The following is a 25,120-nucleotide window of genomic DNA, read 5'->3' on the forward strand; positions in this document are numbered from 1 at the left end:
CATTGCTCTGTTTAAAGAAGAAGAGAAACCTTTGAGACTACCTTGTTTCCTCTCTATCCTACAAGAAAGTTCAACCATCAGCAAATCCTGTTGTTCAACATGTATCCAGAATCCACTTTTCACCACCTCCCTCCCCACCATCCTGATCCACACCATTAGCACTCACCTGGATGCCCAGATGACAGAAATAGTCCCTAACTCTGCTTCTTACTTGTACTCTCGCCTCACCCACCCCCAGTCCTTCCCAAACAGCTGCCAGAGTGCCCCCTTCAAGAGTAAAGCCAGCTTATCTCAGCTTTTCTCAGAACCCTCCAATGACTTCTCAACTGACCCCATGCAAAATACAAACTCCTGACCACGAATGAAAGGTCATATAGGACGTGGCTCCTACTTATTTCTAGACAACACCTCCTACGCCTCTTCTCATTTCATCTGCTTCAGAGTCACAGCTTTGTACTTGAACATGCAAAGCACAGAGCTGCCTCGGGGCCTTTGCACTTACTGTTCCCTCTGCCTGGAACAGATGTGGTACATATGTACAAAGGAATATTACTCAGCCATTGAAAAGAATGAAAAGCCGTTTGCAGCAGCATGGATGGACCTGGAGATTGTCATACTGAGTGAAGTAAGTCACACAGAGAAAGACTACTATCATATGATATCACTTATATGTGGAATGTAAAAGAAAAATGATACAAACGAACTTATTTACAAAACAGAAACAGACTCACAGACTTAGAGAATGAACTTATGGTTACCTGGTGCCGGGGGAAGAATGGGGGGAGGGATACATTGGGAGTTTGGGATTGACATGTTATATGCTGCTATGTTTAAAATAGATAACCAACTAGGACCTACTGTATAGCACAGGGAACTCTCCTCAATACTTTGTAATAACCTAAATGGGAAAAGAATTTGAAAAAGAATAGATATACATATATGTTAAAAAAAACCCAAAAAACTGGCCCTTAGAAATTTCCACTCCTCCCTTCCCCCCTCTCTCTGCCAGAGTATCACCTTATCAGAGCAACAAACCTCCTTCATTCTCTCTCCTTTACAATGCAGTCTCCTTCACAGCATTCACCAACTCCTGATACAGTTTTAGGTTTATTATCTATTGATGACTGTCTCATTCTCCATGACAATGAGTACACTCTTTGAACACAAGGACTGTTTCTTGTTCTCTGCTGTACTCCTGCTTCCTAGAACAGGGTCTGACACAAAGTAGATACTCAGACAATGAATGTACTTATTCACACATAGATACCTTTATATCTATTAAGGGATATGACGTTCCAGAAGGATGCAAAAGAAGCTGGTCGTGGGTTTGCTTCCGAGGAAGTAAACTGGGGACCTGAGATGACTAAGCGTGGGAGAGAGACTTACTTTACACTGTGTAACATTTTGTACAATTCTGTATCATGTGTGAATCAAATATTTTAATCCAAAAGCCTTCTATTGAAATCTTCAAAGAAATCATAGCTCTTTTCCTCAATTTGCATACCATTCCACGCACTAGTTTAAAGAACTCTGAAACTACGCATAAGGCACTGAGCAATATGTGTAAGTGGCCCCGCTCCTCCAAGAACAGGCTTGTAGAGAGGAAACATCTTCCCACTCCACACACTGTCTTATAGGCCCTCCCCAGTCCCAGCCCTAAGCCCCTTGATCCTCTCCAGATGCCACTTACTAGAAAATGAAAACGGGGGAATTTCAAAGGAGAGTAGAAAACAGGTCTCAAAGGAGCTTAACCTTAATTTCAAATTTCTAACCAGAGAGAATTACTCCAACGATCTCATGAATAGTAAACGTGTTTTGAACAGAATCTTTAAAATGTTAGGTTTATTCCTACAAATTCCAGACCAAATGCCTCTCTTAAAAGAGAATAGTCTTAGACAATACTTTTTTAAAAAAGACATAAACATCAAGCATGTGTTTGTGTAGTATGTGATCTGTTTACCCAGTTTGAGGTAAATCTATATTTCTGAGGTTTATCAAACACCCTTGTAAAGTTCTAGCAAACTTGTACGGTTTGGTGCTGGGAGTAATTCATTGAGATAACGACATTTGCTGCATTCTTTAGGGTTCTTTCTGCTTGATGAAGCACGTTCATTTAATCAATACAAACCGCTTAAAATGCTAATTGCTTCGCTAAGTGGCGGTAACCAAATCCTCTGGAAGCGAGAGGCAAATGCTGTTGAACAAGTTTTGTCATCATTGTGGGTTGATGACAGGAGCTATATCGTCCTGTCTGAACAGAGGTCTGGAGAGCGGCTCTTGCGCCCACCTTTCCTCCACCTACTGGACAGGTGCGCTCCCACTTCAGTTAGAGGAGTGATTTCTTAAAAGGATCCAGCTTTCTCCAGTGAGAGAGCTTAACCACATGTTCTTGCTTCCGTAAACACATGAAACACCGTGAACGTATCCTGCTGAGATGCATGTAAAGACTGGTTAAGGTCCGATATAATTAGACCAGGAGGGAATTATGGCTGCATTGACACCTCTGTTCTCAGCACAATGTATGTTCACTGAATGATCGGTGTTAAGTCTTACTGCGGATTTTTGTATGTATAAAGGGCATCAAAGCACGCGGTCCCATGCTGTGCTCTCTCTAGCTCCAGTGCCATTTCTTCCAGGGACCAAGGAGCTGGAATCTCAGAGTCGCTTTAGAGCCATAGTTCTCAAAGTGTGGTCCCTGGACCAGCATCAGCATCACCTGAGAACTTATTAGACATTCAAATTCCAATGCCTCTGGGGCTTCCCTGGTGGCACAGTGGTTGAGAGCCCGCCTGCCGATGCAGGGGACAAGGGTTTGTGCCCCGGTCCGGGAAGATCCCACATGCCGCAGAGCGGCTGGGCCCCGTGAGCCATGGCTGCTGAGCCTGCGTGTCCGGAGCCTGTGCTCCACAACGGGAGATGCCACAACAGTGAGAGGCCCGCATACCGCAAAAAAAAAAAAAAAAAAATTCCAATGCCTCACCTACACCTGCCGAAACCCTGGAGGTGGAGCCCATCCACCTATGGCTTAGTGAGCCTTCCAGGTGACTCTGATGCCCGCAGAAGGTGGGGAACCACCGTCCCAGAGTCCCCCTTTTCTGCTCCCTCACCTCATCACCGCCCAGACCACAGACACACACTCAGGCCCTAGACATTCTCTCTCTTCTACCTCCAAAGCCTCCCATATTTCCTCCTTCCTTTCAGCTCCCATTGACTCACACCCTGGGCTTTACGTTCCTGTCCTGGCTCTGCACTTACTGACTGTAAGCCACGGAGCCTCAATTTCTCCCTCCGTGAAATGGACCTAATATCGCCAATAAAATGCATACCATTACAAAGAATGAATGAGACCAACTTGGCAAACTTTTCTGTCAAGCGCCAAATATTAAATGTCTTTGGCTTTGCAGGCCATCCAGTCTCTATGGTACCAATGAACCTCCTCTTTTATTTCCATGTGAAAGCAGCCATAACAATGTAAAAATGGATTGGGTGTAGCGGTGTTCTAATAAAACTGTACTTACAAAAACAAGCACAGGTTAGATTTTGCTCGTCAGCCATAGTTTGCCAACCCCTGAATCAGACCTAGGCTATATGACTTTAAACTACTCCCATGAGATATTTACTGTTGAATGAGAATACCAGGGGGTAGTTTCTTCAAACGTGTAATATGATCACGATTTTGTAAAATCAACAATGACCCCCAAATACTCATATCTTGTGTAGGTATCTATGTGTGTGTCTATCCACCTCTCTGTGTATGTAGATGTCGATTTCTGTGTAGGATTATATGGGTACAGAGGAAAACATGGAAAGATAAGTGCACAGTTCATAGTTCATATAAGTTTTAGGAGTTGCTAAAGAGGGGAAAGAGGCATGCAAACCAATAATCAAAGGGAAAAAATAGAGCACAAATCATCTTCTATACGGTTATATTTTTGCAGTTAGTTAAAATTTCCATACATGTGTTTGTGTAAAAATAAATTAAATAGGATTCAAAAAACCAATCCCGATCTCCAAGGATAGTTGTGAAAATGAAACAAAATAAAGCATGCAGACACTCAGCGTCGAGCCAGATGGAGCTGCTCATTCCAACTTTAATTATCCCTCAATTAGACGAAGCCTCCGAACTCAGTTTTCCGTTCACGCTCTCCCTGCCTGCGTCCCTGCCTCCCCCTCACCCCTTTCAGTGAATTCTGCACTTGGCGTTCTTTGGCTCATTCACTCCCTCATTCCACGCATTTATATACTCGGGGCATCATTTACAAGGCATGCATTCTGCTGGGGGCTGGAAACTTAAATAAAACACAGAACCTCTGTTTCCTCCAGGATTTTATAGTAAATGGCCAGAGAGCTAGTTTAAAGCCCAGCTTAGGTTACATCACCATCTGCCTGCACAATGGTGTCCCGTCCTCTACAAAACAGAGCAGACCCTCTTGTAAGCAGAGCTCTCCTTCCTGTGGTGGAGAAGATTCCACATCTATGCTCATATACCTAGTGTCTGGTGTGATTCGTATGATGGTACTTAATAAAAAGTGGCTGAATAACTGAGTCACTGATGGACACACTGGCTGACTTGACAGAAGAGATGAATCCATAAGTGGATGAGAAAACTCCCTCATCTTCCATCCCCTTGCCATCTTATCCTCTCTAACTCCCAAGTCAACATCAACAACGCAGGTGGACTTGGATTTAGTAGGTGCCAGACACGATGTCAGGAAACCACAGGCATTACACCACCCAGCAAGGTATGTACCTAATACAACTCCCTCTTTCACAGGGAGGGGAACAAATACTACAGGTGGGGAAGTGACCTGCCCAAGGACACTGAGCTGGTAAAGATGCCCAGCCAGGATGTAAGACCTGGCCTCCTACTGCAGAGCTAAAGTTCATAACAGAATCCTGTGTAGGTCTCAAGAAAGCACAGAAGATGTCATGAAGACCTTAAAGGATGGGCTCATGTTCTGTTCATAGTGATAAAAGGCATCTGAATTTTGTAAATAAATTTTAGAAATAAAATTTTCAAAGCTTAGAGAAATGGCAGTCGAAGGAGGTGCAAGGAGATGGGAACACCCACAGAATCTCGAGGAGCAGCATCTCCCAGTGATTCTCCCAGCCCGTGGAGCCCTCACTGTCCCAGGGGCCTTTGCTCAAGTGAAAATCAACCATCTGCCAAACAGGTGGCCACCCTCGGCTTTCTCATGAAACCCGCGCTTCTGGGCTGCCGAATCCAGCTCTGACAGATGTTTGGCAGGAACCACCCAAAGAGCTGTCTTCACTTTCTCCAGCTCCTTTCCCTTGTTCTGACATTTGGAGCAGAAGTGATGGGTATTCCTATCATCAAAGTGTTACCGAGATATCACAGAATATTATTGAACTGTCAAGGAAATAGAGAGAGCAGAGGCTTACTTCTGAATGTTACAAACACACACACACACACACACACACAGAGAGAGAGAGAGAGAGAGAGAGACAGAAAAGAAAAAGTGAGCAGGAGAGAAAGTTTGCTAAGGGAAAAAATGCAGCAGACACTGCTTGGTGAGCAGAACTCTGGCTGAAACAATGCCTCCACTGTCGCCTGCAGCTTTGATAAAGCAGACTGTTAGTGGAATCAACCATTTGGGGCCAAATTTCCAAATACAGCATCTTGCTGAGCACCAGATGTGCTCAAATGGTTACTTGCATGAGGAATGAAAGTGATTTGCATCAATTTACTTGGGGCCATTTGAATTCTCAGCCATATGCATAAAATAGAATCATCCTTCCCTTTGCTTCTGGTAACTTTTTACAACTCCTTACCGAGGAAACCCTCTCCCCACCTGTACACCGAAATTAATAACCTCTGGGACTATTTTCCCCAGCCTCTCAGAGCAGACTTGCTTGGAACCTGCGCCTTGTCTTGGCACCGGGAGGGAATGGGATTTGGGATTCCGGCTTCATTTTCCTTTTTCTCTATGCTCATAAAATTGTCTATTCAACCCCTATTTTGCTCATTCAACAAAACTTTAGTAAACCCTGGGCCAGGCCCTGGGATGACTGCAGACATGTGGGGCCTAGTCCCCTCCCCTCCAGAGGCCCAAAGCCCTGAGGGGAGCAGCCACTTACTCAGAGGCCAGCTTTGAAAGTTGATGCAAAGGCAGATTTCCCTCGTGTTCAGAGTGAACCTCTAAACTCAACAGCTCACACTCAATAGAAGCAGGTGCTTTCGTGACAAGATGCCACGTGCACGTCGGAACTGGGACCAGTGAGGGAACGAGTGTCTATTGTTCACTTTGAGCAAGTTCATTGAGTGGAGTGGTGGGCTGGTGAGCAGGAAGGCCTGGACCGCATCGAGGTGCTGTGCTTTGTTTTGCTGCCCTCTGCATTGCAAAGTGGCTGTAGCGAACCCCCGTGCATATTTACAAGCTCATGCTGAGTGCTTGGCCCTGCTGAAGCCAAGCAGAAGGCAGAAGCCTTACCTCAGTCTGATGCTGCCATGCTTACACAAACACCATCCGTGTCTTACGGAAGCAACAAACGACAGCGCTCAGCCTCATCACGCAAATTCCTGATGCCACCCGTGTGTATCTCCGCTGCTGCATGGTGAGTCTCCTTCTCCTGGCCCATCCCACGCCAGTTTGTGTGAGTACAAGGGGAATCACTGGAATGGCTCACGTTTGCTGCATCTTACTATGCCTCTCCTAGGTGCCTCCCACGCTCTAGCTCATGTGAACCACACAACACTGCGAGTCCTAAGCACTACTGTTGCCGCCCGCATATGACATATGAAGTAAACAGGGCAAAAGGAGGCCAAGTTGCATAGCTCAGGAGTGACATTCAATCCTGGACACAATGACCCATCAAATTCTTGCCCAGACTTCAAGCAAAACCTGTCCTATCTTCAGAGCTGGTTTCTCAACCTCTCGCAATTGACATTTTAGTCAGGTTGTTCTTTGCTGTGGACTATATGATCCTGTGCATTATAGCATGTTTAGCAGCACCCCTGACCTCTGTGCACTAGGTGCCAGTAGCATCCCACCTCCAGCCCCCTGTCCAGTGCTGACAGCCAAAAGAGACTTCAGCTATCGCCAGATGTCTCCTGGGATGCAATATCACTCCCCACTGAGAACCACTGGCTAAGGGTAAGTATCCTGGTTGCATCCTGTTTACATATGTTACCTAGGCATAACTCTTGACCAAGGCCAGCTTCAGGGGCTGTAACTGTGCAGTCACACAGGGCCCCATGCTGAGAAGGGCCCCATGCTTGATTAGATGCTCTGCTATCACCATCTTGAAAATCTTAATAATTTTTGAACAAGGGACCCTGCATTTTCATTTTTGAACCAGGGCTACAAATTACATGGCCCATCCTGCTCTTAATAGGATCAGGCTTGGCTCTCAAAAGCGTCCCAGCTTGGGAAAAAATTCCTACGGTCGCCCTTCTGATTATACATAACAGAGCCTTTAAAAGCTCATCAGGTAATTTTTGCCTTATTGATCTGAAAAATACAAAAGCCTAGTTTACTCTTCTGTAACAGATCATACTGTGACACGCATACCTATAACGTGTTTGCATTTTCCATCATAAACTACGAGATGCGTATCTACCCTGACATCTTCCCCAGTAAGAGCCAGAGAAATGGCCATAATCTTTCACAAAAAGAGATTATCAGGGAAACAAATGTCTTGGCAAAAATTTAAAGGACAAGAGGTATGTGTGGTTCTCCTAAACCAGGGGCTGCAAACTTGAATATCTAAATGGGTCATGCAGGTATCAGATATGAATAAAACCTTCTGGTTATTGAGATAACAAGAAATGACAAGAATTATAAAAAAACTGAAGAGCAGTCAGCATCTCAAAATGGTAGTTGCTATTCAATTTTGACTCAGGCAGGCACCGTGTTACCAGATATTCTCATTTTTTTCAAAAGACAGAACTATTATTTTATGTGAAACCTTCCATTCTAAACATTGGGAACTAATTTAATCTTTAAAAAATATCATCTGTGCCAATACCTTGTAGACCAAACAAAAACTGGTCTGCAAGTGCCAGCTCATGACACCTGCCCTGCAATCTTTGACAATCCTAGCTCCTTTTTCCTGCTCTGGCCCTTTGAGACATCTACCTAAGTTTTCTTGCTGCCTGAAGGCAAGCCAGTAGATAACTTTACCCCTCCCTCTTGCTACTTACATATTGGAGGAGGATTTGTATTTCATGCTTGGACAGGTCAATGACTATTTGAGCAGGAACCTATAAAGTGGTCCATTTCCAGTTCTGCAGAAGCAACTGACTGAATCTCCCCCAAAATGTTGAAACTTCCATAGTTGGTGACAACCTCTCATCCTGGCACCTCCTCCGAATGCCCTCTCCATGCTGCGCTCTGGTGGTCCGATTCTGGTCACGCCCAATGCTTTAATATCATAAGAAAAAACAGCCATACAAGGCAAAGTATGTGTCTGCTGGTGCAACCAACAGCAGGAACCTCTACTGAAGGATGTCTATGGTGTCTCTAAAAGTGACTGATTCTGGTTAAAATCATAAGTGGCCTCTGATTTTACTGCTAGGTATTTGAGGTTATTGCTTTTTCCTTTGGCAAACTCCTAGGAGAAGAAGTGAATCCACGTGGCTTGGAGGGAAGAGATTAGTTTAAGTAAGTGCATTTGTATCTAATGCCTAAAACCCAGGGTGTAGAGTGGGGGTCAGGGCAGGCAGAGCAGCAACCATACCTGGCCCCAGGAGCCTAAAATATTTACCATCTGGCCCTTTTCAGAAAATGCTTGCCAACTCTTGGTGGAAATGGATAAATCACTTATTCCCTAACTTCTCAAAATATTAGATTTAAAATGGTGTTGAACTGATTCCATTCATCGCTCAATCCCCATCACCGTTCCCCTCTCTGTCCTCTGCCATGATTGACATTGGGAAAACCATCTTCCTCAGCACTGCCCATCCGGTTGACCAGATGCACCCCCTGCTCTCATGTGAATAACAGGTTCACGTCATGACCTGCTGTCTTGCCATCATCACACTTTCAATTTACTGCCTACTTATGGAGCCCCCATTTTAAACATTAATGTTAGTTTTAGAGTTTGTAAACAAAGCTACAACCTGCGAGCGACATTTAATTTGTCTCCTTTTCCCACAGAGGCACAGCCAGCAGCTACATAATGACCACGGAAAGGCTACAGGAGCTTCCGGCTTGGAGAGATATTGTATGAAGTTGGGCAGCATTTAATAACCAGGTGAAAGGACCATTAAAACGTACCACTGCACCTTGCAACTTATTAGGTTGTTTTAAGAGACTCAGAAGATGACATCTTCCCCCAAATATATAGGAACAAAAGTCACAGCAAGTTTAAGGAAGAAGCCTGAGTTGCATCTGCATCTATCCTGTCTAAAGAAACAGTTTAGCCCATCTTATCTATTATTTAATGTAGGTTAATAACACTTAGCCTCTTTTACTTTCTCATGAATTTGTGAAGAGTGCTTTGTGACCTATAATTCCGTTAATTTTATTTTAGCTGAGTAAGTAGAGCACGGTGGCTAAAGTGTGGACACTGGAGCCAGCAACACCTGGATTTAAATCTTGGCTCCATCACTTCTAGCTGTGGGTCCACACTTCAAACTCCTTAACTATAAAAATGGGATGACAGTGCCCAGGTTGATGGAGTCACGTTGAAGATGAAATGTTAATTCAAGTCTAGTGCTCGGAAGAGTGCCTGGCACACAGTAAGTTCTCAATGAATGTCAGATTCGTTATCACCTCCAGCAGCAGCAGTCACAGTAATGCACAGCTGACTCTGGTTCATCTGAAAACTCAGCTCAGGCACAAACTTCTCCAAAAAGATGATCTCATCCCTTGATGGAGACCCCATTTCTAGCACCTGCAAACTTCCCTACCAAGCTTTTAAAACTCGATCTTTCTTATCCTGCATTTTTATGCATTCAAGTGGGAGAATCCTTCCTCTTTCTCACCAGTATATCCATTCAGTTTGCCATATGCCAGAAGTTCAACTATTTCTGTTCCCGTAAATATTATTATGTAGCTACGGTTTTTAAAAAATTAATGGAGGGCTTCCCCCATGGCGCAGTGGTTGAGAGTCCGCCTGCCGATGCAGGGGACGCAGGTTCGTGCCCCGGTCTGGGAGGATCCCACATGCCACGGAGCGGCTGGGCCCATGAGCCATGGCCGCTGAGCCTGCGTGTCCGGAGCCTGTGCTCCACAACGGGAGAGGCCATAACAGTGGGAGACCCGCGTACCGCAAAAAAAAAAAAGAAAGAAAGAAAGAAAGAAAAATTAATGGAAGAGAAAGACAGAGAAGTATAAAAGCCCCTTCTCAGAGCCTCAAACCCCAGTCCTGCTCCCCAAAGGTAACCAACATTACCCAGTACATTTGTATCCCGCCGGAAGTTCACTCTCTGTGCTGACAAAGCACGTGTGAGCATGACTGCGAGTGTGGGTGTGAGTGTGTCGGACTCCGCCTACTGTCCTGCCTCTTCCTCATCCATGTGCTTCACACAAGTTCGATAGTACCAAGTGTGACCCTACTTAGCTGCCTCACTTAATTCCTGTTACATCATGTGCCGTAACTTATCTAATTATCCCCTTTGGGTGATGTCTCTATTACACACAAGCTCCCCAAGAACGGGAACTTCATCTTCTTCAATCACTTCCCCAGCACCCTGCGGACAGCAGGGCTTAGCAAATGTTTGTAAAACAGCGGAATGTAAGCAAAAAGGAATAACTCTCTCCATTTGTGTCCACATCAACTTTGCTTCTGGTAGTACATTTTTAGAGTAAATTCCTAGATGTACTATTGCTGAGTAAAGAGACATGTGAATTGAATTTTGATCAACAGGGACAAATTGCCCTCTAAAGGGCACCAGAGCAAATTGAATCACAGGATTATACTGTTGCATGTTTTGAAGGGTTTAAATCATAACTTCTTATCTAAATTTCAAGCTCCTTTAAAGATGCAAAAAAATTTTTTTTACATCTTTGCAAAGATCTACTTTGCAAGCAGGAGATAGATGTTCAGTAAAAGATTTTTGAATTATAAATAATATACCAGGCTATGAAAAGGGAGTGGATATTCAGGAGTGAAAAAAAGTTGATAACTGCTTTAAGTAGTACACTAAAAAAAAAAAAAAATCTGTAAGTTAACGCAATTAACTAGAGCTCATAAACAGAAGAAGAGGTAAAAACTGATTTTTTGTGGGTGGATGAGTGCGGACAGAGTTGTGAGAAGACTTTCTACACATAAAATCCCAGCAGGTGTGGGTCTTTTTCGGTGTGAGTAGTAGTGAAATTGATTCTATGCTTTCTTCGATGCCCTCTACATGAAAAAAAAAAGTGTAGACTATCTTTTTTTTTTCTTTTCGGTACGCGGGCCTCTCACTGCTGTGGCCTCTCCCGTTGCGGAGCACAGGCTCCGGACGCGCAGGCTCAGCGGCCATGGCTCACGGGCCCAGCCGCTCTGCGGCATGTGGGATCTTCCCGGACTGGGACACGAACCCGTGTCCCCTGCATCGGCAGGTGGACTCTCAACCACTGCGCCACCAGGGAAGCCTTAGACTATCATTTTTTTAATTAGGTTGAATATAAATTACTTTGGTTTGCAAAACTGTAGAAGAGTTCCACTTGAATTCTACAAATTCATTAAAAAAATTTATTTGCAAAACTAAGTCTGGAAGCAAATCAATTAAACAACAACAAAAAAGAGGGGACACAGAAAGAGCTCAGATTAAACTCTCAAACGTGGGAGCACGGTCAGGACTGCAGAGGATGGGGGAGACGTCACCCTGGGGCCTGAATGTCACCCCCAGAGGAGCCCGGCCCTGCAGCCCCCAAGGGAGCTGCTAAATTGCCACCATTCTCCACCTTGTCACTCTCGCCTTGAAGGAAATTCTGAAAATGACAGGCCCGGTCGTGGAATGAGGAACATCTCCACACTGCCACTCCTTGTTCCAAAATTAGACTCTGTTATAGACACTGATCTCCAAGGTGGCAAAAATAGCTGGCTGCTCGGGGGAGTCCCAAACTGTCCCGGCAGAGTTTCCCTGTAGCTGCTCCAGCAAGGCAGCTGGCAGCTCGTGAGCAAATGAGTTCCTGCGGCTCCATCTCATTCAACAGTTAGTCCTTCCCCTAATACCCCAGGCCCGCCCACCCTCTTCTACACCCTATTTAGAATGAATCATAATTCACTGAATTTAAAAAGAGAGGAGGTGGGGCAAGAATTATGAGAAACATGATTGCTACCTGGTCCCAAAAGTACCAAAAGAAACGAGATTTCTTATAACAGTAATTTTTAAACATATACTCTGAGTTGATGTGTATTTCTGAAAGGTACTTTGATATTCAGGGTAATTTGAAAATGCTAAGACAGTTCTCAGTGCGGATATAAGAGAAACAGAAGGGCTTTAAAACCCTTCTGGGGAGTAAGGCATTGTGGCCAGAGGTAGAGGTTTAGGAACCAAATAAAAGGATCCTGCATTTCTGGCTCCAACAGTAATGAGCTCTATGGCTGTGGGCAAGTGACTTAACCACTGTGAGCAACTGTTTTCTCATCTATAAGATGTGGAGAGTGATTCCTTCCAGGTCAAGCGTCATGAATAATACTTCCTTGAATTATAAGACCCATGGGATCATGGGCTTTACCTGTCAATTACCGTTATATCCTACAGCACATAACAGCATATTACGTCCGCAATAAACATATTTGAATGAACTAATAAATGAGAACGAATGAATAAGTCTACTTCACAGAGATATCGTGGTGATTAGAGAAAAAGCGAGTAAAGTGCCTGGCTTGATAAGTGGTATGGTTGTCGTTGCCAAAGAGCCTGGCATTTAGCAGATGCTTCACAAATAAATGGCATTATTAGCAACACATCATAAAGCAGGAAACATACTTAAAAGGTAAAATCAAAGCACTAAATAAACATTATTCCAGAAGTTTGCATGGTATGGGGACAGACACTAAGGTGGCCCCGATCTCCTCCTCTAAGTGCACACACACCCTTGTGTGGTCCCCTCCCTCTCGTGACCGTGGGAAGGACTTGTGACTTACTTCCAACCAACAGCCTATGACGGAATGATGGGATATCACGACCATGGTTAGGATACATAGGATTGTGGCCCCTATTTTTTTTTTTTTTGGCTGTACGCGGGCCTCTCACTGCTATGGCCTCTCCCGTTGCGGAGCACAGGCTCCGGACGCGCAGGCTCAGCGGCCATGGCTCACAGGCCCAGCCGCTCTGTGGCATGTGGGATCTTCCCGGACCGGGGCACGAACCCGTATCCCCTGCATCGGCAGGCGGACTCTCAACCACTGCGCCACCAGGGAAGCCCTATGGCCCCCATTTTGCAAGAAGAGTCTTGCTGGCTTTGATGAAGCAAGTGGCTATGTTGGGAAGCCCACATGACAAGAAGCTGAGGGTGGTCCCTGGGAGCTAAGGATGGTCTCCATCCACTAGCCAACAAGAAACTGAGGCCCTTGATCCTGCAGCCCCAAGGAACTAACTTCCACTAACAGCCACTGTGAGCTTGTGAGTGGGTCGTTCCCCAGTCTAACCTTAAGATGAGACTAGAGTATCTCAGCCTTGTGAGAATCTGAAGCTGTGGCCCAGGTCAAATGCCCAGGGAAGGACCACTTGCTGAGAGACAATGGAGAGTGGTAGGGGCTGCAGAGAACTGAAGATCCATTCCCATTCTAACTAAAGAGGGAAGGCACCACCAGGCATATCCGATGGTTGCCACATTGGGGTGTGAGATCAGTGTGGCCTTTTCACTTTTTAAGATATTACAGAAATCTGAGTTTTATGTGAAACCTCTTAACTTTTAAATGTCAGCCATTAATTTGGAATTTTTAGAACAGCAGTGACCTGATCTCATGCAGGGCAAAGAAAACGTGTCTAGGGGTTTGATTCCGAGATAAAGTATAAAGTGGGGTTATCCAGCACACCTGCTCCAAATTGGAGCCCCACTACTTCCAAGCTGGTGGTGCTGGGCCCTCCATCCAAGGGTCATTGGGAGGGTTAGAAAGTACACACAAAGTCCTTAAAATATTGTCTACTACAGAGTAGAGACACGATACATTTTTATTATCTTTGGTATTATTATTGTATTCGTCACCTATAGCTGTTGTAACAAATTCCCACAACACTGGTGGTGTACAACCACACAAATTTATCCCCTTACGGCTCTGGAGGCCAGAAGTCTGAAATCAGATTCACTGTGCTAAAGTCAAGGTGTCAGCTGGGCTGATTCCTTTTGGAGGTTCCAGGGGAGAATCCATTTCCTTGCTTTTTCCAGTTTCTAGAGGACACCTATATCCTTTGGGTCACATCTCTTTCTACCTTCAAACCATCAGCACAGACCCTTCAAAAATCTGTCTGTCCCTCTGCTTCCATCGCCACATCACCTTCTGTCTGGCTCTCACTCCCCCGGCTTCCTTCTTACAAGGACCTTGTGATGACACCGGGCCCACCTGGATAATCCAGGACAATCTCCCCATCTCAAGAGCTTTAACTTAATCACATCTGCAAAGTCCCTTTTGCCATATAAGGTAATGTTCACAGGTTCCAGGGATTAAGGTAGGAAAGATTTGGGGGAGCTATTGTTCAGCCTATCGCAATAATGACGACAATGATGATGATAATAAAATAAAAGTTATTATTACTATCTAACCCACAAGTCTCCTCTTTCTGACTTCTGGGATTCAAGGTCTTAAGTCTGATCCAAACCCCTTCACTCAAGGCTGCAACTTCAAACTGTCATGCATTCCACAGTGAAGCATTCTGTCTTGGGAGTTAGTGGCAGCTAACAGTGGGTTAGGGTTTCCTAATAATGAGGTCAGCTTCACCATCTTTCTCCATTCGTGACCTTGACCATCTCAGAGAAGCAAGCCAGTAGTGGCATAAAGGCAATTCCTAGTCAAGAATAGAGCCAATCCGTGTGGATCCACTCCCAGGGACCAGAAAATGCAAAACTCTAACTTAGGGGTTTTAGTATCACCTCATTTGTTTCATTTTAGTACAGTATCTCTTTTCTCCCCTAATCAAAGATGGATTGAAGGATGTTGATTTTTAAGCATTTCACAATCCCCAGTTTAACTTCCTTGAGATTCAGATCCTGTTTTGAAGCTTACTCATTTCCATCTAAAACAGGATGTGTTTACTTTTAAAATCATTCATTTTATAGAGCTTGTTAAGCATACAGCAAATTAAGAGCAAACAACATTATATTCCAGTTAAATCTGCAAAAGGATGATCTGAACGAATTACTCATACTCCTGATTAATTTTTAGTGGAAGTAATGAGGAGGCTGTAAATGGAAAAACATGTGCGTGCAGAACCTGCTTTTCAAGTAGATAACAATGTATGCTATTCGATGGCTTTACAAAAAGGTAACCTTAAAAAAACTTCTTCAGACCTTTAAAGGCATCTTGTGGAGCTCACAACTTTAATGCAATGACATTGCCCTGTAAATTCAAAACAACTTGAATTCTCCTCCCTCCCTCCTCCTCTGCTTTTGCTCGCTTTTGCTTTACAATGGCAAAGTTAAACAGTTGCAGCAGAAACCATCTTTGACCACAAAGCCTAAAATATTACTATCTCGCCCTTTACTAAAGTTTTGCCGATCCCTGCTCTAAAATCCCAGAGCGCTGCATGCACAAGTCGTTCGGGAATAATCTGGGGATGCTTTGGGATAGATCATACTACATGTTTTTCCCATCTTTAAATCCAACCACCCCACATGGTTAAATCATAACTTTTCAAACGGCCCTAACCTTACCATGCCAACCCAGTTCCTTTTGGTTTTGAAGATTTCTTTCCAGATGTGAATCTCTATGCATGTATTTGCAGCCACACTGTATGATTTGCATTATTTAACTGGTGTACATTCATTTCGGATTTTGTAAATTTACTGTTCTTAAAGAAGAAACTCATGAATCATAATTGTCTGTACAATGCACAGTCCCTGGCACTAAGCAATGAAAAGAGGAGGGGTTTTGAGAGAGCCTTTACATACGCTCATGTGTATTTGTGTTTGCAGTGTTTTTATACATTGATGACTATGAAGGTTTATCCACTAGAGATGGCAAATGCATGGCTGTGGGCAGGATGAAGTCTTACAGGTAGGTTTCCTTTGTCCCACAAAGCATTACTGGTTTTTGTTGTTGGTTTCAGCTGGAATTAATTTCCAACAGTTACAAACGGGAAGACTATAAACAGTCAAATTCTTGACTTATCTGGAAAAAATCAAGAACTCTCCTACACGGAAACCACGATCTCATGTCGACAGTTGTCTGGTCTTCAGCTTTTGATATTTCACCCCAGTTTCCTCTCAGCCCTCTTCTCTCACCTTCATTTTCTCTCTGACCTCTGCTGACATTTGAAATGACAACTTCTGCTACAGTTAAGAATATTATATATATCTATAGATAGATAACCCACGTAGCTGTGTCTATAGATGTCCATACATATCCAAATTGATTTTAATGTACATACACACACACTGCAATGGACTAAATATTGTGTCCCCCACCCCCAAATTCATATGCTCAAATCTTAACCCCCAAAGTGATGGCATTAGAAGGTAGGGCCTATGGGAGATGCTTAGGTCATGAGGGCAGAGCCCTCATGAATGGCATTAGCGCTCTTACAAAAGAGACCCCACAGAGATCTCTCACCCTTTCTGCCATATGAGACACAGTGAAAAGACAGCCATCCATGAACCGGGAAGCAGGTCCCACCAGAATCCGCCGGCACCTTGATCTTGGACTTCCCAACCTCCCAGTGAGAAATAAATAAATTTGTTTTTTATAACTCACTCAGTCTATGGTATTTTGTTGTAGGAGCCCACACTGATTAAACACACAGGTAATAACTGAGGCACAAACTGGGTAAGCAGATGATGAGGCGGTGTATAGTTACTGTGTTACCAGGTGGCCTTTTGGAGCTTTCCAAGGATGGCATGTAATCCAAGAACTACATTGCTGAGTACAGGAGTAAATTTTCTGCCCAAAAATATACTGACCATATTTTCAGCACAAAGATTCCAAGACTGAATTCTACAGAGGCGTACACTGGGTCATAAGCAAGAAATTCCACACGTACCATTGAATTTTTCACGCTCTGTAGCAAGCGCTCGTGCTGCTCGGCTATGGCCAAGGCAGCAGAGTGGACTTTCTGGTAGATGGCCTCCCCATCTCGCGTTTGAAAGATAAACAGCCCTTCACCAGTCTCACACATCCTGTGAAAACAAAGACAGAGAGCTTCTGAAAACCAGCTCCTACAAGTTCAATACACCTAAAGCCTAGAATAGTCTGATACAAGGCTCATTTATTTTGTATGAGATTAGGATTCTTGTTCATATGTGCTAAACAGAGTTAACTAGAATCAAAGTGTTCGATGAATTGATATTAATAAGGACAGGGAACCAATCACTCTAAGCCAACACGGTGCCCAATGTTTTTTGTCCTAAAGGTTTTGTCATAGAAGGTTAACAAGCTGTTTCTGGATTCTTAGTATAATCCCTCTACTTCCTGTAAGACTCTCAAAGAGGACACCTGTGCTACGGCCTTCCCATCCCAGTCCACGAATCAGAAACTCATCAGAAACGGCGCCATGTAGCTCAGAGGTAAAAGAAGGATTCTATGACTTTCAGATTCTGTCCTAAGCTTCCTTACAGACAATGGCTTGAAGAATGACTTCATTCCCAAAGGCAACTATGCTTTCCCAAATCACAGATCAGATTTTACTCTAGGTGTTCACTCCATGAGATGAACCAAACACAGCTAAGAGGTTTTTTTTTAAATGAACCTAACTTTGCTGAATTAATGTGTGGAACATAAGAGAAGTTACTCAAGGAAAGCTAGATGGGTTTCAACATTAATGTTAAGGATTAAGAAGAGGATCATTTCTACCTCAGACTGTTAAAAAAATGAATTATATTAATAACGGAAGATAGGTACACATAATTAGGCAAGAACCAAATAATTGTGTTTTAACTACTATATATACACACACAGACACACATACATACATATATGTGTATATATATATGTATAGTGTGTTATATATAATCAATAAATATATTTAATTACTCTAAATATTTTTAAAGACTTGGACAAAATCCTATTATCAAGGATAATTTTTAAAAGGATATTTTTTAAAGTTCTGATTTTGATATATACATGTATCAAAGATAAACTAAGAGGTTGTTTTTGTTTTAAAGAATATTTAATTTTTACATTATTTGTAACTATTAATAATTACTTAATTATTCTAAAATACAATTCCACTCCTTTCACCTCAGAATCTCTTGCTGAAAAACTGAATACTGGCCTTAATGCCTGAGTTTTGCTCACATCTAGAGGCTCACATCTAAAGAACTTTTTAACACAGCATGGAAACCAAGCACATTTTCAACCCAAACCTGTTAAATATTTTATCTATTCCAGTCTATGCAGTTAGTGCAAAAAGGAAGACTTATCCTTATTTTCCACAGTTGGCTCAATACCACGGCCATATGGCAATTTTCAGCACATATAGCATAGCATATGTTAATTGGTCAAAACCTGCCTCGCTTGAATTTCACTAATATGGACCATGTAAGAAGAAAGAGAAAAACTAGAAGGCTCTTTCAACCAGCTAATATAAAGAACTAGCTTATGAGGTTGATCATGTGATTTTAATTATTAAGTCATCCTAATCCAAGGAAGAACTAAAAACTAAAATTCAAAGCATATTTACTCAAGTCCCATTTCCTTCCTGAAGACTTCCTAAAATACTTCAGTCCTCACTGCTATCCCCTCTTTATTTGATCCACCATACAAATTTGACTCTGTTACTTGGCACCTAATTCCGCAAGGTTTTAATTTTTTCACACCTCTTTTTTTCCCATCAAATACGGAAATATAATTTGTTAAGAGGAGGGTAACCTCAATCAACTGTTTAAGAGGAAGAAGTGGTCTTCTGTTTCCTCTAGGGCAGAGGTCATTTTTACTTACTTAGATGCCAACCTTGGTTCCAGACAGGATGAAGGCACCTGTTACTGGGAAACATTTGTAGGATAATTGATTCATAGCAAACCCTGCAGCTGTGTTTCTAAAACTTGACAATCTAGTGGCTTTTAAGGTTTTTGTAACGGCAACCCACAGTTATAAATATAGCTTAGATTGTGACCTAGTACATCTGTTGATCTATTTATCTATCACCTAGTTATTATTTAGCTATTTATCTATCATCAATTTATAATATGTTAATATTTTCTGTTATATTTTTTAATACAAGTGGTGAAGTGCTTAATTTACATTATGACTCACTAACTGGTGAAACCTACTCTTTGAAAATCACTCTTTTATCCAGTGTCTGCTTTTGGTTAACATAACGAAGCCACAACCATCCTTTAATGACATTTGACTCTCTAAATAATTACTGTGATCAGAAACAAACTAAATCAAAACAGAGTGTCAAGTATTCTTCTTGAAAGTACACAGACTTCCCCTGCCTCCACCTAAGGATCTGAAAGACACAGACACTCACACACATACACACACTTACACATACACACACTCACACATATACACTTACCACTTACAAAAAGAACCAGGAGTCACAACCTCAAATTCCATCAGGGTTCAGACAAAGAATGTGAATGGATAAAGATGCTCAGACCCCTACAACACACAGCCACACAGAGGGAGCGTAGCTAATGGACACCAGCCACCAGTCAGCCCTGGTCACATTTAAATGGGGAGATACGAGCCCAATGTAGCCACACTTCTGATTGTCTAAGAGAAATCAAATTTTGATTTTTATATGAAATAACCTGAATTTTTAATGTTGGCAACTTTTTCCTTTGGTTTTTTTTGTTTAAGCTGTGGGAGCCAAAATGCCTCTAAGGACCAGATCTGGCCAAGAGGCCACCAGTTTGCATTAAAGGCACAAACATGCACTAAAGAGCTCTAAACAGAACAGGAATTAGGCCTTTGGTTTGCCTAATTGTTGGGACTTTCATCCATACTGTTCAAAGGTATATGCCCTTCAGTGGGACAGCAGTGACCCAGAAAGCGTGGATAATGTACAAAAATTGACCTCAGATGCTCTTCCATACAGTCTCTTCTAACCTCTACCCACAAGTTCTTTTATTTCATCCATGCCCCTCAACCAAACAGACTTGTTTGGTGCTGTTTCTATAAATTTATTTAGTTATTTATTTTTGGCTGCGTTGGGTCTTCATTGCTGCACGCGGGCTTTCTCTAGTTGTGTCGAGCGGGGGCTATTCTTCATTGCAGTGTGCGGGCTTCTCATTGCGGTGGCTTCTCTTGTTGCGGAGCATAGGCTCTAGGTGTGCAGGCTTCAGTAGCTGTGGCTCACGGGCTCAGTAGTTGTGGCGCACAGGCTTAGTTGTTCTGCGGCATGTTGGATCCTCCCGGACCAGGGCTTGAACCCTTGTCCCCTGCATTGGCAGGTGGATTCTTAACTACCACGCCAGCAGGGAAGTCCCTGGTGCTGTTTCATAAGCAGCTTTACAAGCCATTTAAAATGTTATTAGAGGTCTTTGGCAAAATAATATAATGGGCCAACTTCCCAAGGCAAGTAAGAAGAAAATAGGGAAAAAAAGAAAAAAGGAAAGGAAAGGAAAGGAAGTCAGAAGAAAAGCACATCAAAGGGGTAATGATCTTACATAACCTAATATGGCTACGTCTGCTTCACATGTCTGGAGAAAACACAACACAGAGCAAAGACGTTCTAATGGGTTCATCTATCACAGACTTGCAAATACACAGTCTTGACGTTTTTCTTTTTGGCCACACCATGCAGCTTGCAGGATCTTAGTTCCCCAACCAGGGATTGAACCCGGGCCCACGGCAGTGAAAGCACTGAGTCCTAACCACCGAACTGGCAGTGAGTTCCCTTGAAGTCTTGACTCTTAATGGTCCCGATTCCTTGCTTTCTCTTTATCCACTGACTTTGACCTTGGACACTTCTAGCAACCGAAGCCGTCCCAAATGCCCCAAGCCTCTTTCCTGATGGCCTTATGCTAACAGAACCAGTGGATGGAAACCCAGAGGAAGAAAAATAATGAGTTTAAGTTGGGCCTTTCCTATGTCCTTTGTGAAGATAAGGATTCAGATATTAGAGCTTTGTGGCCATATAGATGCACATATAGCTTTGAATTTCTCAGTAACTACTTTGCCTAAACAATATGCCTGTCACTCCAAACCATGGATTATGCAATTAGTTAAGAAGCCATAAGAAAACCAAGAGCTCAGAAAGTATTGGGAAATTCATTCATTCATGCACACAGTAAGCATGTACCAAGGTAGCATGGAATAAAAGGCTTGGTAAAGGTACAGCCTTGGGCTCCAGACCGCCTGTCTGGGATTGCCCCTTACCAGCTTTGTGCCTGGTACACGTTAGTTAACTTCCCTAAGCCTGCATATCCATCTGTAAAATAAATATAATGATAATAACTGTCATCTAGATTTATTAAAAGTATTAAATATGATACTCAGAATGCACAAAGCACATCTTCAAATAATGTGCACTTCCATTATTTCACTGCAATGTAAGCTCCACGTGGACAGAGACTTTTCTAATTTATTCACAGCTTTTCCACCAGGGCCCAGCACAGGACTTGGCCTATATTTAGTGTCCAATAAATAACTGTAGAATAGATTAGGAAACAGCAGACAGGGCTAGGAAAGGAGTGACTGAGAACTTGACCCAGGCTTCCTTGAGCAAGTTTTATTTAAACTGAGGGGTCACTGAGCCACCGTGGGGAGGGAAGTGGTTTGGATGAGGAAGCAGGAAGAACAGTGCGACAGAAACCACTGCACACAGAATGCCTTGAGGTGGGACGTAGTCAAGAGACCAGATGACACGTCGGAGAGAGGGCGGGGAGAGGGGCGGCCCGCATGCCGCGACCCACAAGGGCTCTGAAACAATGCTCTTCGCTATCTCCAAGTCACCACCTGGATGCAACAGCTTGCACTGGCAATGAACACCCAACTTTCTAATCTTTGTTCCTTCCTTTTGACGATGACATTCCACACCAACATAGTTTATTAGAAAAATACGAACAGAATTGAAATTATGAAGACCAAAATAAATGACCTCACGGAGGACAGTATTAATAAGCAAACTTATGAAGTTAGAAAGCCAATCGACTCAACAGTTCCTCACTTTCAAGATGTATTTTGTGCATGTGCGTGTGTACATGTGTATGTGTGTGTCTTTAGGATATTTAAACATTGCTAAAAGCAGAATATATCTTACCCTCAACGTGTATATTTAAGATAATCTTTTCTTCTCTCCATCCCTGTCATAGGGGTTATTAGATCAGTATTGATTTTTCACTTTGACGATTATATATTATAACTGAAAGAATGCGGTACTTGTCACACTAATATTAGGCAAATCATAAGAGCGGCTGCAATGGATGTAAACAAAGGTAAAGGCACAGGCTTTGTCTTTGAGGAGTTTACAATTTGTTTGGTTAGACAAGATCTACATATGCGAATGGGTTCAAAGATAATATAATGGTAGAGTGAGCCATTACAGGTCAGAGGAACAATCAAGAAAGGAAAGATATACTTGGGAAGAGAGGTGGGTTTGCACTAGACAGCAAAAAAGAAAATCAGTCAGCCAAAAACCTGGGAGAAACAGGTCAGAAGCACCTTGCAGAGAGGGATACAAAACTAGGAGTAAAACCCTGCAGAATGTTGATATTCTTCTGTCTGTGAAAGTAAGGTGAGGAAACGGAGTAGAACCCCTCCCCGTGGCCGCAGCGATGCCCAAGAAAGCACACACACAGAAACACAAATGAAGTAAACAAGAGGCTTAACCACATGGGATCTAGTAGCTCCATCTTGAAGAAAAATCTGGAGAGGAGAGAAGTCTGTCAGGAGCGTGTAATCTGAACAGGGGTTCTCTCTCCATTGGCACAACTAATATCAGCAATACCTGGATGGCCAGATCATCCTTTGTTGTGGGGACTGCCCTGCACACTGTAGGATGTTTAGCAGCATCTCTGGTTTCTACCCACTGGACGCCAGTGGCGTCCCCTAGTTGTGACATTGATAACTGTTTCTTGGGTGGCAAAATGCCCCCAGCTAAGAATCACTGAAATAGATCCAAATGACGGGGATGACGGAGCACCTGACTTACGCTTAAATGGAAAAGAGGCTGCACACAGGCAGCTTCTGGGCTCAGGGGAGTCTGCCTCACTGCAGACTGTGCTCAGGTTGGGGTAAAGAATGCACCCTGCACTAGTGGGTCTGCTTTGTCCTGCGTGTTCCAATTACTGGCATTGCTGCCTGGTTGATCTCAACTTGAGAAGAGATGGCGGTTGACTTTGCTAGTGCTGTGTGTGTGTGTGTGTGTGTGTGTGTGTGTGTGTGTGTGTGTGTGTGTACTGGCTGAAGATCAGGCCAATCTAGGCTGTCAGGTGAGGCTGTTTGCCTGGGCTTTGCTGCAACCAGTAGAGCGAGATATGGAATCAACATGAGACCCCACTGGATGTGCCATCCAGGCTTCTGAGCAGGGGACAGCTCTGTGAACATCAGTCATTCACACACAACTTTCATTTGTTTGTCAAACCTTTGTGTCACCTATTTAATATTTTTAATCAACTTGCTTTTTTTCCCCTCTTAAACAAATGTGTTGTAAATGGAATCATCAAATCCATATCATAAGCCAGTATGCTCTGCCATAAATTGAAAGCAGATATGTACATAAATACAATGAAAATAGAGTTAGTAAGTCATTAAACTCTGTCTAGGTCCTCTTGTCAAAGATACAAGCTGGAAGTTTGCTTACTTCTCAGTAACACAGGTAAATGAGAAAGTGTTAGACGATTCCAGTGTTTAAGACATGCCAGCATGCCCACTGAAATGTTTCTGTATAATTTAATCAAAAAGATCAAAAAAGGTAATTGAAAAGAAAATAACTTCATCACTGTAAGAGTCACATTCATTTAACACTATGTCTGTATCACCTAAAATCATCTCACATTTTGGGGAAATCCAGGTGCAGTTTGCAGAGTCCTGCTCTGGGTGGTGTGGGAGACGATACATTTCCATCCCATTTCCCTCGGATGCTGGAATCAGGACCTTGCGCATGTTCCTTGACCTCCTGAAATTTCAGCAGCCTCATATTTCAAATGTGAATCATAAACTCACCCAAACCTCAGAAGGTGGTGGGAAATCGTGTTTTTTTTTTTTTTTTTTTTTTTTTTCTTTTTGCGGTACGCGGGCCTCTCACTGCTGTGGCCTCTCCCGTTGCGGAGCACAGGCTCTGGACGCGCAGGCCCAGCGGCCATGGCTCACGGGCCCAGCCGCTCCGCGGCATGTGGGATCCTCCCAGACCGGGGCACGAACCCGTATCCCCTGCATCGGCAGGCGGACTCTCAACCACTGCGCCACCAGGGAGGCCCGAAATCGTGTTTTATATTTAGCAAAGGATCTGACATCAAGTAAACATTTAATTAGGATTTGTTGTTGTTATTTGAACTCTTTACAATGTCAAAGCCAATGAGGATGGGGTTCTCGGGGAAAACTTCACAAGGGCCACATCTTTGCCCAGAAGGAAATGTGGGTGATCGCATCCCGGGACAACAGTGCGGAAGCAAGAATAAGATGCATGGGAAAGGAAGGTGTGTGGCTGGGGGACGTTCACGTCTGAGGCTCACGGGCGTGTGAAAACAGAGTAATAGGATCCTCTTCCTCGAGAACGGAATTATGAATTCAGGGAGACAAAGTCTCCCTTTAAGAAAAGAATCAGCTTTCATTGAATAAAAACTATGATGCAAAATAGCGGGTGCTTTGTTTCTCCAGCTATGGGAAGTACACGGTGTTGGTCATGGAGTGTTAGCAACACCTTAATAAAGCTTCCGAGCCAAGTGATCAGGATGAAGACAAAGGTCCCAATTCCGAGTGTGCATTGTTACATGCTGTCCTTTCTCCTGTGGCTTCATCTTCAATGTCATCAGGCTTCCTAAGACCAATTCCCTTAAATGTGTACAGAGACCATCATTATCACTTTTTTTAAAAATTTGCATTCAATTTGTAGATTAATCTGGAGAGAAGAGACATTCTTTAAAAATGTTGAGCCTTCTTTTAATTAATTTATTAT

The 25,120-nt window shown here is 43.2% G+C and overlaps 1 protein-coding gene across 1 annotated transcript in view; it reads right to left on the reverse strand.

Annotated features, from left to right (window-relative positions):
* Positions 1 to 25,120, reverse strand: part of DOK5 (docking protein 5) — a 140,346-nt gene that overhangs the window by 17,035 nt on the left and 98,191 nt on the right. The window contains exon 6 of the mRNA XM_081256541.1: positions 17,096 to 17,231. Coding sequence (XP_081112667.1) covers positions 17,096 to 17,231 — 136 coding nt within the window. The remainder of the gene's footprint in view (positions 1 to 17,095; positions 17,232 to 25,120) is intronic.

Source organism: Mesoplodon bidens, assembly GCF_964165515.1.
Source record: "Mesoplodon bidens genome assembly, chromosome: 15".
In the NCBI taxonomy this organism is placed as follows: Eukaryota; Metazoa; Chordata; class Mammalia; order Artiodactyla; family Ziphiidae; genus Mesoplodon; species Mesoplodon bidens.